General features: G+C 39.7%; 1 protein-coding gene across 3 annotated transcripts in view; it reads right to left on the reverse strand.

Moving 5' to 3' along the window:
• Nucleotides 1-156: 156 nt before the first annotated feature.
• Nucleotides 157-15,370, reverse strand: part of CEP135 (centrosomal protein 135) — a 153,469-nt gene continuing 138,255 nt past the window's right edge. For 2 of the 3 annotated variants that reach the window (XM_069744449.1, XM_069744450.1), the window contains exons 23-25: nucleotides 11,232-11,336; nucleotides 10,230-10,385; nucleotides 1,394-1,549 (exon numbers count right to left, since the gene is read on the reverse strand). In XM_069744449.1, the coding sequence (XP_069600550.1) occupies nucleotides 1,528-1,549; nucleotides 10,230-10,385; nucleotides 11,232-11,336 (283 nt within the window). In that variant the 3' untranslated portion in view covers nucleotides 1,394-1,527. Of the gene's footprint in view, nucleotides 1,550-10,229; nucleotides 10,386-11,231; nucleotides 11,337-15,370 lie in introns of all 3 variants that reach the window. The other variant, XM_069744448.1, reaches the window with a different exon arrangement.

The raw sequence follows: 15,370 nt of genomic DNA on the forward strand, positions 1-15,370 counted from the left end.
CCTGCTGTGGAAGAAAAGGGGGTTTGGGACCATCAGCACTTGGGATTAATGCTGGCTCCCACCGAAAATACATATATCCTCCATCCTGTGGATAGGTGATAAACATGTATAGTGGTGTAACCCCTTTACATTTACTAAAAGTGGAAGCATGAAATAAAAAATGACAAATTTATTTAGTTATAAATAGTAATTGATATAAAAATAAATACACAAGGACACAACGTCAGGAGTATGTTACAAAGTAGTAAAAATTACATTACATTTAAACATTTTAAATTATTCACATTTACAAACATTGAAATTAAGTGAAAAATAAAAAGTAATATATCATCTAACCAAAATGTAAAACATATGTTTTATATGCGAGTTGTTTAAGCCATCAATCAATATATATCAAGGTTTTTCATATATAAAATGTAATATACATCTGGAAGTCAGCAACCCTTCATGCCCGGTTTACTGACCTCTTTGTGGCAACCTGTATAGATGCCAATACACTTATTGTGAACTTATGCACAAAAGGCTTTAGTTTAAAAGGAATCTGTCACCAGGTTTTTGCTATCCCATCTGACAGCAGCATAATACAGGGGCAAAGACCCTGATTCCAGGGAAGTATCACTTACTGGGATGCATGCTGTCATTTTGATAAAATCTTTGTTTTCTCTGTTCCAGATCTACCAGTTCTCTGAATGCTGAGCTTTGCATAACCCCACCAACACCACTGATTGGCAGCTTTCTGTGTACACTGTGCATAGGCAGAAAGCTGACAGTCAGTGGTGAGGACAGGGTTATACAGAGCAAGAGGACCACATGGCACAAGACAACGTGTTTGCTACTGATAATCTCTTCCTGATAAAACACTGATTTATTGAAACAACAAGCAGCACCGTAAATGACACATCACTGGAATCAGGGTCTCTGACTCTACATTATGCTGCTCTGAGATTAGGCTGCATAAACCTGGTGTCAAGATTGAATGAATACTAGTTACATGTAGAGATAAACCACCTATTACTAATAATGCACTACAACACATTCTTTTTTTATATAGTTTAACATAAAAATAAGAAAAAAAATACAGAAATGTGTGAATTCATAGTGCAAAAAACCTGAGATTTATTCTTAAACAGCTCAAAGAACACTTTGTCACCATTGATGTGTAAAGATCGGCTTCACCACTGCTAGATCGGGGGGTCCCACCATAAAATGTTAGTGTGATACAGCAGGTGCCCCTCCTTACTTATTAGTTTTATTATTCAATAACTCCTGGATCCAGGCTCCGTAATGTCCTTCTTGTGGATGATAATTAATGTGGCATCTTACACTTCATGGATTAAACTTACTTTCATAATTATACTCAAAATATGTATAGAAATACAAGAGGGAGCATTACTAAACATTTTTATGAGGTTTACCCTGTGCAAATGCAGCAAGAAATTACAACACAAAAAGAACGTGCGCCAAGACGGATGAAAGATACAGAAACATTCACAGCGTTTATCTTGTATCGTCGTCGCTCCAGAACCATCAGTCTTTGAAACTTACACTCCTAAGTGGGGAAAAGAAAAAAACAATTAGGAAAAAAAATTATGAATGACACAGATTCATCTGATAGTAGGAGGAGTCTTAGCAATTTTAATTTTAGGGCCTTTCATCAAATTTATTCATGTTGACCTGGGCACAATGTAATAATGGGCGCATGGTTGGAATTTTTTTTCTTTTTTTTATGATTACTTTTTAGTTCCTCCTCTCTGTTGGGGAGATATTAACAATCAACATATTGGCACCTAACGAGTTAACTTTTCTTAAGTCCAAGTGGGCGTTATTAGATAGCAACTAATCAGGTGAGAAGACATAGATGTCCCCAGTGAACACACCCACTTGGACTTAGCTAATATTAACGCATTAGGTGCCAAATAGTTTGTTTCCTAATATCTCTGCAACCGAGAGGGAAAAAAAAAAAATCAGGCACAATGAAAGCAAAGTAAATGCAGCTGCCTCAGCAATATCAGTATTCTAGGCAGTAGTAGATCAAGCAGTTTAAACGTGTTCACCAAACAAACACACCTCCGTCCAGCTCCAGCCAAAACGCCATCCTGCTGAGCAAACCCAGCAGCTGTTTTTTGGCCTATAACCCCGGGCTGGATTATGAGAACAACCATTCACACACCTAAATCCCGGACTCAAAATCCAGTCCCTACTGCCTCTTCTCAATCCAGAGGACGGCATCAGGAGCCATCAGGTGAGGAGGGGGTCACTGGAAAACAAAAGAGCATCCTCCTTCCTGCACCGTCATGGTCCCAAATGTTGCAGAAGACAATGTCGACCCTGAGGAGAGGAGGGTCATTGAGGAGTGACCACTGTCTTCCTCCTGACACCGCTCAGAGGAGAGGGCTGGGGTGGGGGAAAAAGCAAGGACTGACTGCCAATACCCAGACTTAAAGTGTCAGGGGATAAAGTCCTAAAGAGGCACCACACTGTTCGCTCGGTCACTTATTTTGGGAAAACACCCTGTTCTCCTGAAGAGAAGAACCCGGAAAACAAAGCAAAAAGATTAACAACACACAACAAGGTGACCTAAGGAAAGAAAAATAGATCAGATTCAGATCCAGTTCTACCTCCTACTGACCCCAAGCTAAAACTGACGAGCTTTGTGCGGGTCGGTGGGTGTTCCCTGCTGAGGAGGAGCTAACTCTTTTTTGCCTAGTGTCAGCAGCATACACCAATGGTTACCTGTGTCCCCCAATGAATCGATAAAGAAAAAACGAATAAAAAAAAAATATCTATGTATGTTATAAATGTAAACATTAAAGAGAGTGGGCCTTGGAGCAATTCTTAAAAAATACATATATAAATTTTATTTGAAACTCTGACAAGACAATGCTAAGATCATAAAAACAGGTAGATACAAAAAATATCAGAGTATAGTGAGATCACGGTGCACCAGAACTATACGTGCATATCTGTACTACCATGCTCTTGACTGCAATCCCATAAACTGTGTGCGGACGTGGCACCGTGATGCCACTATACTCTGTTATTTTTTGTATCTACCTGTTTTTATGATCTTAGCATTGTCTTGTCAGAATTTCAAATAAAATTTATATATATATTTTTTAAGAATTGCTCTAAGGCCCACTGTTTTCTTTGGTTTAATGTTGACTGGTTTGTGGATGAGTTTATGATTTATGGCCCTTATTTTTGGAAATATGTCAAATGTAGTCAAGATTAGCAACAATGAAAAGTTTAAGTCATCCAGCACCACAAGCCCAGTCACGGCTTGTTCGGAGTAAAAATAAAGTTATAGCTCTCAGAATATGGGACGTTGTCGGAGCAGTTTTCAGCTAATCGGTGGGGGGTGATGGACCCCCAACAGATCTCATATTGAGTTCAGTTATAAATTGTTGAGTCCTGGACAACCCACTTCATTTATTGGGTGCATTCTCCATAATTACAAGCTGGGCAAGATACACTGCACACAAATTTCTGGAAAACGCTGGTTTCATTGCAATAGCCACTACACTTGTACAGTAGATGTATATGTACTTTTCAAAATGTGGTCACATTGGGAGCTCTGCAAACGGTGTCCACAAATTATAAGGCTGTGTGCCCATGATGAGTTTTTGACGCTACGTATTTTTGCTGTGTCAGAAACATAGCATCTTACACTCCCAGCAAAGCGGATGGGATTTATAGATGCGGGTACGCTGAGTTTCTGTGCAGATTTTCCCCACAGACTTGCATTAGATGTGGAAAATCCGCAGGTAGTAAACGCACATGGTGGAAACGCATCAAGAACGCATGTAATCCGCAGATGACTAGATCAATACATTTTTGCCAATACTAGGAGGCATCAAAAACAAAGCAGCTTTGTTTAACCCCTTAGTGACTGTGCCAATTTGCAGCTTAATGAACGGGCCAATTTTTACAATTCTGACCACTGTCCTTTTATGAGGTTATAACTCTGGAACGCTTCAACGGATCCTGATGATTCTGACATAGTTTTTCTCGTGACATATTGTACTTCATGAAAGTGGTACAATTTCTTTGATATGACTTGCGTTTATTTGTGAAAAAATCGGAAATTTGGCGAAAATTTTGCAATTTTCCAACTTTGAATTTTCATGCCCTTAAATCACAGAGATATGTCACGCAAAATACTTAATAATTAACATTTCCCACATGTCTATTTTACATCAGCACAATTTTGGAACCAATTTTTTTTTTTGTTAGGGAGTTATAAGGGTTAAAAGTTGACCAGCAATTTCTCATTTTTACACCACATTTGAAGTCACTTTGAGGGGTCTATATGATAGAAAATACCCACACATGACACCATTCTAAAAACTGCACCCCCCTCAAGGTGCTCAAAACCACATTCAAGAAGTTTATTAACCCTTCAGGTGTTTCACAGGAATTTTTGGAATGTTAAAAAAAAAAAAAAAAAATGAACATTTAAATTTTTTTTCACAAAAAATTTACTTCAGCTCCAATTTGTTTTATTTTACCAAGGGTAACAGGAGAAATTGGACCCCAAACCTTGTTGTAAAATTTGTCCTGAGTACGCCATTACCCCATATGTGGGGGTAAACCACTGTTTGGGGGCATGGCAGAGCTCGGAAGTGAAGGAGCGCCATTTGACTTTTCAATGCAAAATTGACTGGAATTGAGATAGAACACCATGTCGTGTTTGGAGAGCCCCTGATGTGCCTAAACATTGAAACCCCCCCCCCCCAAGTGACACCATTTTGGAAAGAAGACCCCCCTAAGGAGTTTATCTAGATGTGCTGTGAAAACTTTGAACCTCCAAGTGTTTCACTACAGTTTATAACGCAGAGCCGTGAAAATAAAAATTCTTTTTCACAAAAATTATTTTTTAGCCCCCAGTTTTGCATTTTCCCAAGGATAACAGGAGAAATTGGACCCCAAAAGATGTTGTCCAATTTGTCCTGAGTACGCTGATACACCATATGTGGGGGGGGGGACCACCGTTTGGGCGCATGGCAGAGCTCAGAAGGGAAGGAGCGCCGTTTGGAATGCAGACTTAGATGGATTGGTCTGCAGGCATCACATTGCATTTGCAGAGACCCTGATGTACCTAAACAGTAGAAACCCCCCACAAGTGACCCCATATTGGAAACGAGACCCCCAAGGAACTTATCTAGATGTGTTGTGAGAGCTTTGAACCCTCAAGTGTTTCACTACAGTTTATAACACAGAGCCGTGAAAAAAAAAAATAATTTTCTCCACAAAAATTATTTTTTAGCCCCCGTTTTTGTATTTTCCCAAGGGTAACAGGAGAAATTGAACCCCAAAAGTTGTTGTCCAATTTGTCCTGAGTATGCCGATACCCCATGTGTTTCTGTAAACCCCTGTTTGCACGCACGGGAGAGCTCGGAAGGGAAGGAGCACTGTTTTACTTTTTCAAAGCACAATTGGCTGGAATTGAGATCGGACGCCATGTCGCGTTTGGAGAGTCCCTGATGTGCCTAAACAGTGGAAACCCCCGAATTTTAACTGAAACCCTAATCCAAACACACCCCTAACCCTAATTCCAACCCTAACCATAACCCCAACCATAAATGTAATCCAAACCCTAACTTTAGCCCCAACCCTAACTTTAGAACCAAACCCTAAGCCCCAACCCTAACTTTTGCCCCAACCCTAACCCCAATCCTAACCCTAACTTTAGACCCAATCCTAACCCTAACTTTAGCCCCAACCCTAATGGGAAAATGGAAATAAATTCATTTTTTAAAAGATTATAATTTTTCCCTAACTAAGGGGGTGATGAAGGGGGGTTTGATTTACTTTTATAGCGGGTTTTTTAGCGGATTTTTATGATTGGCAGCCGTCACACACTAAAAGACGCTTTTTATTGCAAAAAATAGTTTTTGCGTCTCCTCATTTTGAGAGCTATAATTTTTCTATATTTTGGCCCACAGACTCATGTGAGGTCTTGTTTTTTTGTGGGACGAGTTGACGTTTTTATTGGTACCATTTTCGGGCACGTGACATTTTTTGATCGCTTTTTATTCCGATTTTTGTGAGGTAGAATGAACAAAAACCAGCTATTCATGAATTTCTTTTGGGGGGCCCTTATGTCGTTCCACGTTTGGTAAAATTGATAAAGCAGTTTTATTCTTCGGGTCAGTACGATTACAGCGATACCTCATATATATATTTTTTTTATATTTTGGCGCTTTTATACGATAAAAACTATTTTATATAAAAAATAATTATTTTGCAACGCTTTATACTGAGGACTATAACTTATTTTTTCGCTGATGACACTGTATGGCGGCTCGTATTTTGCGGGACAAGATGACGTTTTCAGTGGTACCATGTTTATTTATATCCGTCCTTTTGATCACGTGTTATTCCACTTTTTTTTTGGAGGTATGATAATAAAGCGTCGTTTTTTGCCTAAATGTATTTATTGGAAGAATTTTTTTTTCTTTATTTAGGAATTTTTTTTTTTTTTTACACATGTAAATATATATATATTTTTTTACTTTTTTACATTGCCCCAGGGGGGAACATCACATTATAGTGTCAGATCGCTGTTCTGACACTTTGCACAGCACTGTGTCAGATCAGCGATCTGACAGGCAGTGCTGCAGGCTTGCAAGTGCCTGCTTTGAGCAGGCACTTGAAAGCCACCTCCCTGCAGGACCCGGAAGGCCCCCGACGGCCATTTTAGATCCGGGCCTGCAGGCAGGAGGAGGTAGGAGACCCTCGGAGCAACGCAATCACATCACGTTGCTCCAAGGGTCTCAGGAAAGCACGCAGGGAGCCCCCTCCCTGCGCGATGCTTCCCTGTGCCGTCGGAACGCTGTGATCATCTTTGATCGCAGTGTGCCAGGGGTTAATGTGCCGGGAGCGGTGTGTGACCGCTCCTGGCACATAGTGTCGGATGTCTGCTGTAATAATCAGCTGACACCCGGCGGCGAACGACCACGCACCCCCCGTGAGCGCGGCCGATCGCCTATGACGTACTATCAAGTCACTGGGAATTAAGTCCCAGGTCACCTCGACGGGATAGTACGTCAAATGGGATAAAGGGGTTAACAGATCCCACATTGACATTGTACTTCATGTTAGTGGTAAAATTTCTTCGATATCACTTGCGCTTATTTATTAAAAAAAAGGAAATACGGCAAAAAAAATTTAAATTTAGCAATTTTCAAACTTTGAATTTTTATGCCCTTAAATCAGAGAGATATGTCAGAAAAAATAGTTAATAAATAACATTTCCCACATGTCTACTTTACATCAGCACAATTTTGGAAACCATTTTTTTTCCTGTTAGGATGTTACAAGGGTTAAAATTTGACCAGCGATTTCTAATTTTACAAAACCATTTTTTCGGGACCATCTCACATTTAAAGTCACTTTGAGGGGTGTACATGACAGAAAATAACCAAAAGTGACACCATTTTAAAAAACTGCACCCCACAAGGTAGTCAAAACCACATTCAAGATGTTTATTAACCCTTCACAGGAACTGAAGCAATGTGGAAGGAAAAAATTTACATTTAACTTTTTTTTTTTTTTTTTTTTTACAAACATTTTACTTCAGAACCAATTTTTTTATTTTCACAAGTGTAAAAAGAGAAAATGAGCCAAAAGATGTGTTGTGCTATTTCTCCTGAATATGCCGATACCCGATATGTGGGGGTAAACCACTGTTTGGGCGCACGACAGAGCTTGGAAGAGAAGGAGTGCTGTTTGACTTATTCAATGGAGAATTGGCTGGAATTGAGATCGGACGACATGTCGCGTTTGCAGAGCCCCTGATATGCCTAAACAGTAGAAACCCCCCCACAAGTGACACCATTTTGGAAACTAGATCCCCCAAGGAACTTATCTAGATGTGTGGTGAGCACTTTGAACCCCCAAGTGTTTCACAGAAGTTTTAACATAGAGCCGTGAAAATAAAAAATCTTATCTTTTTCCACAAAAATGATCTTTTCTCCCCAAAATTTGTACTTTTACAAAGGTAACAGGAAAAATTGGACCACCAAAGTTGTTGTGCAATTTGTCCTGAGTACGATGATTCCCTACATGTGTGTGCAGGGGGGGACCACTGTTGCGCATGGCAGAGCTCGGAAGGGAGGGAACGCCATTTTGGAATGCAGACTCTGATGGAATGGTCTGCGGGCGTCACGTTGCGTTTGCAAAGCCCCTGATGTGCCTAAACAGTAGAAACCCCCACAAGTGACCCCATTTTGGAAACTAGACCCCCCCAAGTAACTTATCTAAATGTGTTGTATGAACTTTAAACACCCAAGTGTTTCACTAAAGTTTATAACGCAGAGCCGTGAAAATAAAAAAAAATTTTTTTTCACAAAAGTTATTTTTTATTTTCCCAAGGGTAACAGGAGAAATTGGACCCCAAAAGTTGTTGTACAATTTGTCCTGACTGAGTATGCTGATGCCCCATATGTGGGGGTAAACCACTGTTTCGGCGCACGGTAGAGCTCAGAAGGGAGGGAGCACCACTTGACGCAAATTTGGCTGGAATCAATGGTGTGGCCATGTCGCTTTTGGAGACCCCCTTATGTACCTAAACAGTGGAAACCCCCCAATTCTAACTCCAACCCTAACCCCAACACACCCCTAACCCTAACCCCAACCATAACCCTAACCACAAACGTAACTCTAATCCAAACCCTATTCTCAACCCTAACCCCAATCATAACCCTAATTCCAACCCTAGCCTAATTCCAACCCTAATCCCAACACACCCTTAACCCCTTAGTGACCGAGCCAAATTTTTGAAATTTGACCAGTGTCACTTTATGTGGCAATAACTCTGCAACGCTTCAACAAATCCCAGTGATTTTGAGACTGTTTTTTCGTGACACATTATACTTTATGATAATGGTAAATTTTGTTCAACATTTTTGGTGTTTATTTATAAAAAATATCAAAAATTTGAGAAAAATGTTAAAAAATTAGCAATTTTCTAAATTTGAATGATTATCCCTTTAATCCAGATAGTCATACAACAGCAAACCATTAATAAATAACATTTCCCACATGTCTGCTTTACATCAGCACCATTTGTAAAATGTTATTTTATTTTGTTAGCATTTTAGGAGGTTTAAAAATGTAGCAGCAATTTTTCATTTTTCAAAGAAATTTACCACATTTATTTTTTAGGGACTTATCCATGTTTGAAGTGACTTTAGGGGTCCCATATATTGGGAAACCCACAAACGTGATACCATTTTAAAAACAGCACCCCTAAACATATTGAAAACTGCTGTCAGGTAGTTTATTAACCCTTCAGGTGCTTTACAGGAATTAATGCAAAGTGGTATGACAGAAATGAAAATGTGTATTTTTACCACCTAAATGTCTCTAACTTCTAAACATATTACTACAGCCGTCAGACTCTAAGGCCACTATTTGGTCATGAATTGCCATGACAAACATCAGGACAACAAAATCATGATCTGAGGGCACCAATTGTGACAAAGAAGAAGCCCCCACACTCTGTTAACCATTTATAATGATGTAGTCACTATTGACAGCAGCATCTAAGGGGTTAAACAGATTTAGATGGTGCAAATACTGATCGTGGCTGATGCAGAAAGTTGTCAGCTATAGTGTACAGCCGACAGATGCTGGATTGTCACCTGTATGGGGAGGCTATTCTCTTATATCAGGTCAGTTAAAAGACGTATTGGCGGTCATTAAGGGGTTAAACCTAATCCCAACCCTAACCTTAACGATAACCACAAACCTAACCCTAATCCAAACCGTAATCCCAACCCTAACCCCAAGCCTAACCCTAATCCCAACTCTAACTCTAATTTTAGCCCCAACCCTAACCTTAGCCCAACTCACTTTAGCCCAACTGTAAACCTAATGGGAAAATGGAAATAAATATATTTACGGTTAATAACGGTGATCGCAACCCAGGGGTCAGTAAAAACCGACCAGAATCATGTTCTCTGCTACCCACGGCAGCAGAGACCCTGGAGAAAATCTGACTCTGTGGGGCGCTATACACTTTTTCCACAGCGCCGTTAATTAATGGCGCTGTGGTTTTAGTACCCTTAACTACCGCCGTTAAAAGGCATATCAGTGGTCGTTAAGGGGTTAAAACATGACACCCAAATGGAGATAAAACAAAGCAAAAACAAATATTAAAACCTTTCGCCCATCCTGGTGCAAATACCTAAAGAAAAGATGTGACTGACAAGAAACAAACCTACTTTTCTGCTGATTTATCAGATCCTCGTTCCACCGATCTTAATATGGAGCGCTCTGGAGATATTGCGGGTGATTTCATTGTTGACGTAAGCGGGGATGAGGTACGGATGGATGATGTAGACAGACCGTGATGACGTAACTCCTGAACTGCACGCTCCCTGGTTTAATACAATATAAATTTAGACATATTAGAGCCCCCTACTCTTATTTGATAATGGTGCAAGGACACACATAACCGTGTCTAGGATTGCTTAGTTCTGAGTGAGGCTCTGTGTGATAGATTGACTTTTCCTTTACTGGAAAGAGTGTAATATATGTATCTGATGAACGAGGCAGTGTTTTGTAATATGATTATACACTTGTGTGCTGAGGAGAGGATTGGGGGATTCTTTTGGCATTAGGTTTTCGATTAGCATCCGATTAAAGTCGAATATACAATAGCCTAAAAACAATAATTTCAAGTTTGACTCCTTCAATGAGCTGTGTTTAGCTTAGGGAATTTCTGGTGGGGTTTATGGTGTTTTCTTTCAATTCATATATGTTAAAGGCAATCTGTCAGTAGGATCAACCCTCCTAAGTCTATATGGCTATGCAAGTCATAGGAAGCTGAAGAAAATGATACCCAGATATCTGCAATCTGATGTCTTATTCCAAAGAAATCCACATTTTTCTTAATATGTAACTGAGCTGTTAAGATCTATGGGCCGGCTGAGAATCTGCCTCCAGCAGGGCTTATTGTACATGAAAGGAGGAGTTACCAGTGTGAGACATGTAGATCAGCAGACAGACTGTCAGTCATTACATGTCTCACACTGGTAATGCACCCTTTCAGCTCAGGAGGCGGAGTCTCATGCAGATCTATGTGGATTTCTCTGGAATAAGACATCGGCTCACAGAATTCAAGGTACCATTTTATTTAGCTTCCTATGACCTACATGCCCATATACTCTGCTAGGGGGAGGGGTTGATGCTTCTGACAGATTCCCTTTAAACTGTATTCTTACCTTTCAAATCGCTCTGTAGTAAGCTGCCTTTTTGCTATATCGTAGTCAGACTGCAGCTGTGTAAGCTTGTTACGGAGCATGGTAGCTTCCCGAGAGTGACTGTTGCTGTAAATGTACAAGAATTAGACAGAGATTTACTATCAGAATACCATAGGTGAAATCTACTGTAAACCAGCAACTATACAAATATATTCACTTATTATTTTATATTTACATGGTTACAAATATTTTAGATTGATTACTGCATAGAAAACATAAGATTTATGGGGTTAAGACACATATTAAACCCTACACTTTTAGTAAATTCTGCTCCTCTGCCAGCAGACAAAAAAAAAATCCTAAACTCTATGCATAAAAAACCCAATAAGCCTTATATTTCAGGACCCTCAATATCCATGAGTCGCACATTGGATCTACTAGCGGACATTAGGAGCCAGATGACCTGCTTTCAAGTGCAGCTATGATCACGATATTTTGTAGTGAACTAGACAACAGCAGATGTGGTTTTCTAAATGCCTGCAGACTTGGAGAGAGATTTCTTGAAATGGGAACAATAAAGAGATGGCATTATAATGAGTAAGCAAAGTAATCATAAGTGACACATTTCACAAAATTGCTCATCGCTGCATAAACATTTTATTGGCCCTCCTTCATGCAATCACACCAATCTAAGATCCACTATGGGTGAAACCTTCCAAGGATAATTCAGGTCCATTTGGTTCTTTTGTGTGGATAGAGAAAGCAAGTGTTGTGCTTTATGGATATGGACACCTTCAGGGTTTTACTTAAATGCATTAATTTGGGGTTAGAAATAATTTTTGCAATTGGGTTCCATGAAAAACGTTGAACCGTTTAGTTTTACGGCTGTTTATGTAACGGCTCAACGATGGCTGCAGAATGAGATTATCTAAGAATAACCAATAGTTGGCCCCCCAAAAAGTGAAAATACTATTTCCCAAAAGATAGAGACTACGTCTGTGGGAGAAGGTGTATGCAGTTGTGGGATCCCGGCATGTCAAGAGGCTTCCCACAACCCTCCAGGCCAATATTTGTAGTCAGAATGAAAGATATCTCCGGTGACATATTGTGGATTAAACTAAAGGAACGCTGCCCGAAGCATCAAAACCACATTTACCGATGTAATCAATGTGACAGTCGCTTTAACCCCTTCATGACCTTGGGATTTTCCGTTTTTCACTCCCCTCCTTCCCAGAGCCATAATGTTTATATTTTTCCATCAATATGGCCGTGTGAGGGCTTATTTTTTGCAGGACGAGTTGTACTTTTGAATGACATCGTTGGTTTTACTACGTTGTGTACTAGAAAATGGGGGGAAAAAAGTGCGGTGAAATTGCAAAATAAAGTGCAATCCCATGCGGGTTTTTTGTTTGGCTTTTTTTGCTAGGTTCACTAAATGCTAAAACTGACCGGCGATTTAAATTCTCCAGGTCATTACAAGTTTATAGACACCAAACATGTCTAGGTTATTTTTTATCTAAGTGGTGAAAAAAATTTCCAAACCTTGCTAAAAAAATAAATAAATAAAATTGCCATTTTCCGATACCCATAGTGTCTCCATTTTTCGTGATCTGGGGTCAGGTGAGGGCATATTTTTTGCGTGCTGAGCTGACATTTTTATTGATACCATTTTGGTGCTGTTACGATCTTTTGATCGCCCGTTATTACATTTTAATGCAATGTCGCGGTGACCAAAAAAAACGTAATTCAGGCGTTTCGATTTTTTTCCCCGCTCCGCCGTTTAGCGATCAGGTTAATCCTTTTTTTATTGATAGACCAGGCAATACTGAACGCGGCTATACCAAATATTTGTATATTTGATTTTATTTTTATTGTTTTATTTTGAATGGGGCAAAAGGGGGGTGATTTAAACTTTAATAATTTTTTTTATTTCATATTTTTTTTAAACATTTTTTTTTTTTTTACTTTTGCCATGCTTCAATAGACTCCATGGGAGGCAAGAAGCTGGCACAACTCGATCGGCTCTGCAACAGAGGCGAAGCATAGATCGTCCCTATGTAGTAGAATTACAGGCTTGCTATGAACGCCGACCACAGGGTGGCGCTAAAAGCAAGCAGTCATCAGCAACCATAGAGGTTGTTATGGCGACACATCGCTGACCCCCGATCATGTGACATTGTTTTCTCGTGACATATTGTACTTCATGATAGTGGTAAAATTTCTTTGATATTACCTGCGTTTATTTGTGAAAAAAAACGGAAATATGGCGAAAATTTTGAAAATTTTGCAATTTTCCAACCTTGAATTTTTATGCAATTAAATCACAGAGATATGTCACACAAAATACTTAATAAGTAACATTTCCCACATGTCTACTTTACATCAGCACAATTTTGGAACCAAAATTTTTTTTTGTTAGGGAGTCATAAGGGTTAAAAGTTGACCAGCAATTTCTCATTTTTACAACACCATTTTATTTGATAATGTGTGTAAAGCGCTGCGGAATATGTTAGCGCTATATAAAAATAAAGATTATTATTATTATTATTTTAGGGACCACATCTCATTTCAAGTCATTTTGAGGAGTCAATATGATAGAAAATACCCAAGTGTGACACCATTCTAAAAACTGCACCCCTCAAGGTTCTCAAAACCACATTCAGGAAGTTTATTAACCCTTCAGGTGTTTCACAGGAATTTTTGGAATGTTTAAATAAAAATTAACATTTAACTTTTTTTCACAAAAAATTTACTTCAGCTCCAATTTGTTTTATATTACCAAGGGTTACAGGAGAAAATGGACCCCAAACCTTGTTGTACAATTTGTCCTGAGTACGCCGATACCCCATAAGTGGAGGTAAACCACTGTTTGGGCGCACGACAGAGCTTGGAAGCGAAGGAGCGCCATTTGACTTTTTAATGCAAAATTGACTGGAATTGAGATGGGACGCCATGTTGCGTTTGGAGAGCCACTGATGTGCCTAAACATTGAAACCCCCCACAAGTGACACCATTTTGGAAAGTAGACCCCCTAAGGAACTTATCTACAGGTGTGGTGAGCACTTTGACACACCAAGTGCTTCACAGAAGTTTATAATACAGAACCGTAAAAATAAAAAATCATTTTTTTTTTCACAAAAATTATCTTTTCGCCCCTAATTTTTTATTTTTCCAATGGTAAGAGAAGAAATTGGAACCAAAAAGTTGTTGTACAATTTGTCCTGAGTATGCTGATACCCCATATGTGGGGGGGAACCACCGTTTGGGCGCATGGGAGGGCTCGGAAGGGAAGGAGCGCCATTTGGAATACAGACTTAGATGGAATGGTCTGCAGGCGTCACATTGCGTTTGCAGAGCCCCTAAGGTACCTAAACAGTAGAAACCCCCCACAAGTGACCCCATATTGGAAACTCGACCCCCCAAGGAACTTATCTAGATGTGTTGTGAGAACTTTGAGCCCCCAAGTGTTTCACTACAGTTTCTAACGCAGAGCCGTGAAAATAAAAATAAAAAATTCCCCCCAAAATTATTTTTTAGCCCCCAGTTTTGTATTTTCCCAAGGGTAACAGGAGAAATTGGACCCCAAAAGTTGTTGTCCAATTTGTCCTGAGTACGCTGATACTCCATATGTTGGGGTAAACTCCTGTTTGCACACACGGGAGAGCTCGGAAGGGAAGGAGCTCTGTTTTACTTTTTCAACGCAGAATTGGCTGGAATTGAGATCGGACACCATGTCGCGTTTGGAGAGCCCCTGATGTGCCTAAACAGTGGAAACCCCCCAATTATAACTGAAACCCTAATCCAAACACACCCCTAACCCTAATTCCAACGGTAACCCTAACCACACCTCTAACCCAGACACACCCCTAACCCTAATCCCAACCCTATTCCCAACCGCAAATGTAATCCAAACCCTAACCCTAACTTTATCCCCAACCCTAACTGTAGCCTTAACCCTAACCCTAGCCCTAACCCTAACCGTAATGGGAAAATGGAAATAAATACATTTTTTTAATTTTTTTTATTTTTCCCTAACTAAGGGGGTGATGAAGGGGGGTTTGATTTACTTTTATAGCGGGTTTTTTAGCGGATTTTTATGATTGGCAGCCGTCACACACTGAAAGACACTTTTTATTGCAAAAAATATTTTTTGCGTTACC

Source organism: Ranitomeya imitator, chromosome 1 (assembly GCF_032444005.1).
Source record: "Ranitomeya imitator isolate aRanImi1 chromosome 1, aRanImi1.pri, whole genome shotgun sequence".
NCBI lineage: Eukaryota > Metazoa > Chordata > Amphibia > Anura > Dendrobatidae > Ranitomeya > Ranitomeya imitator.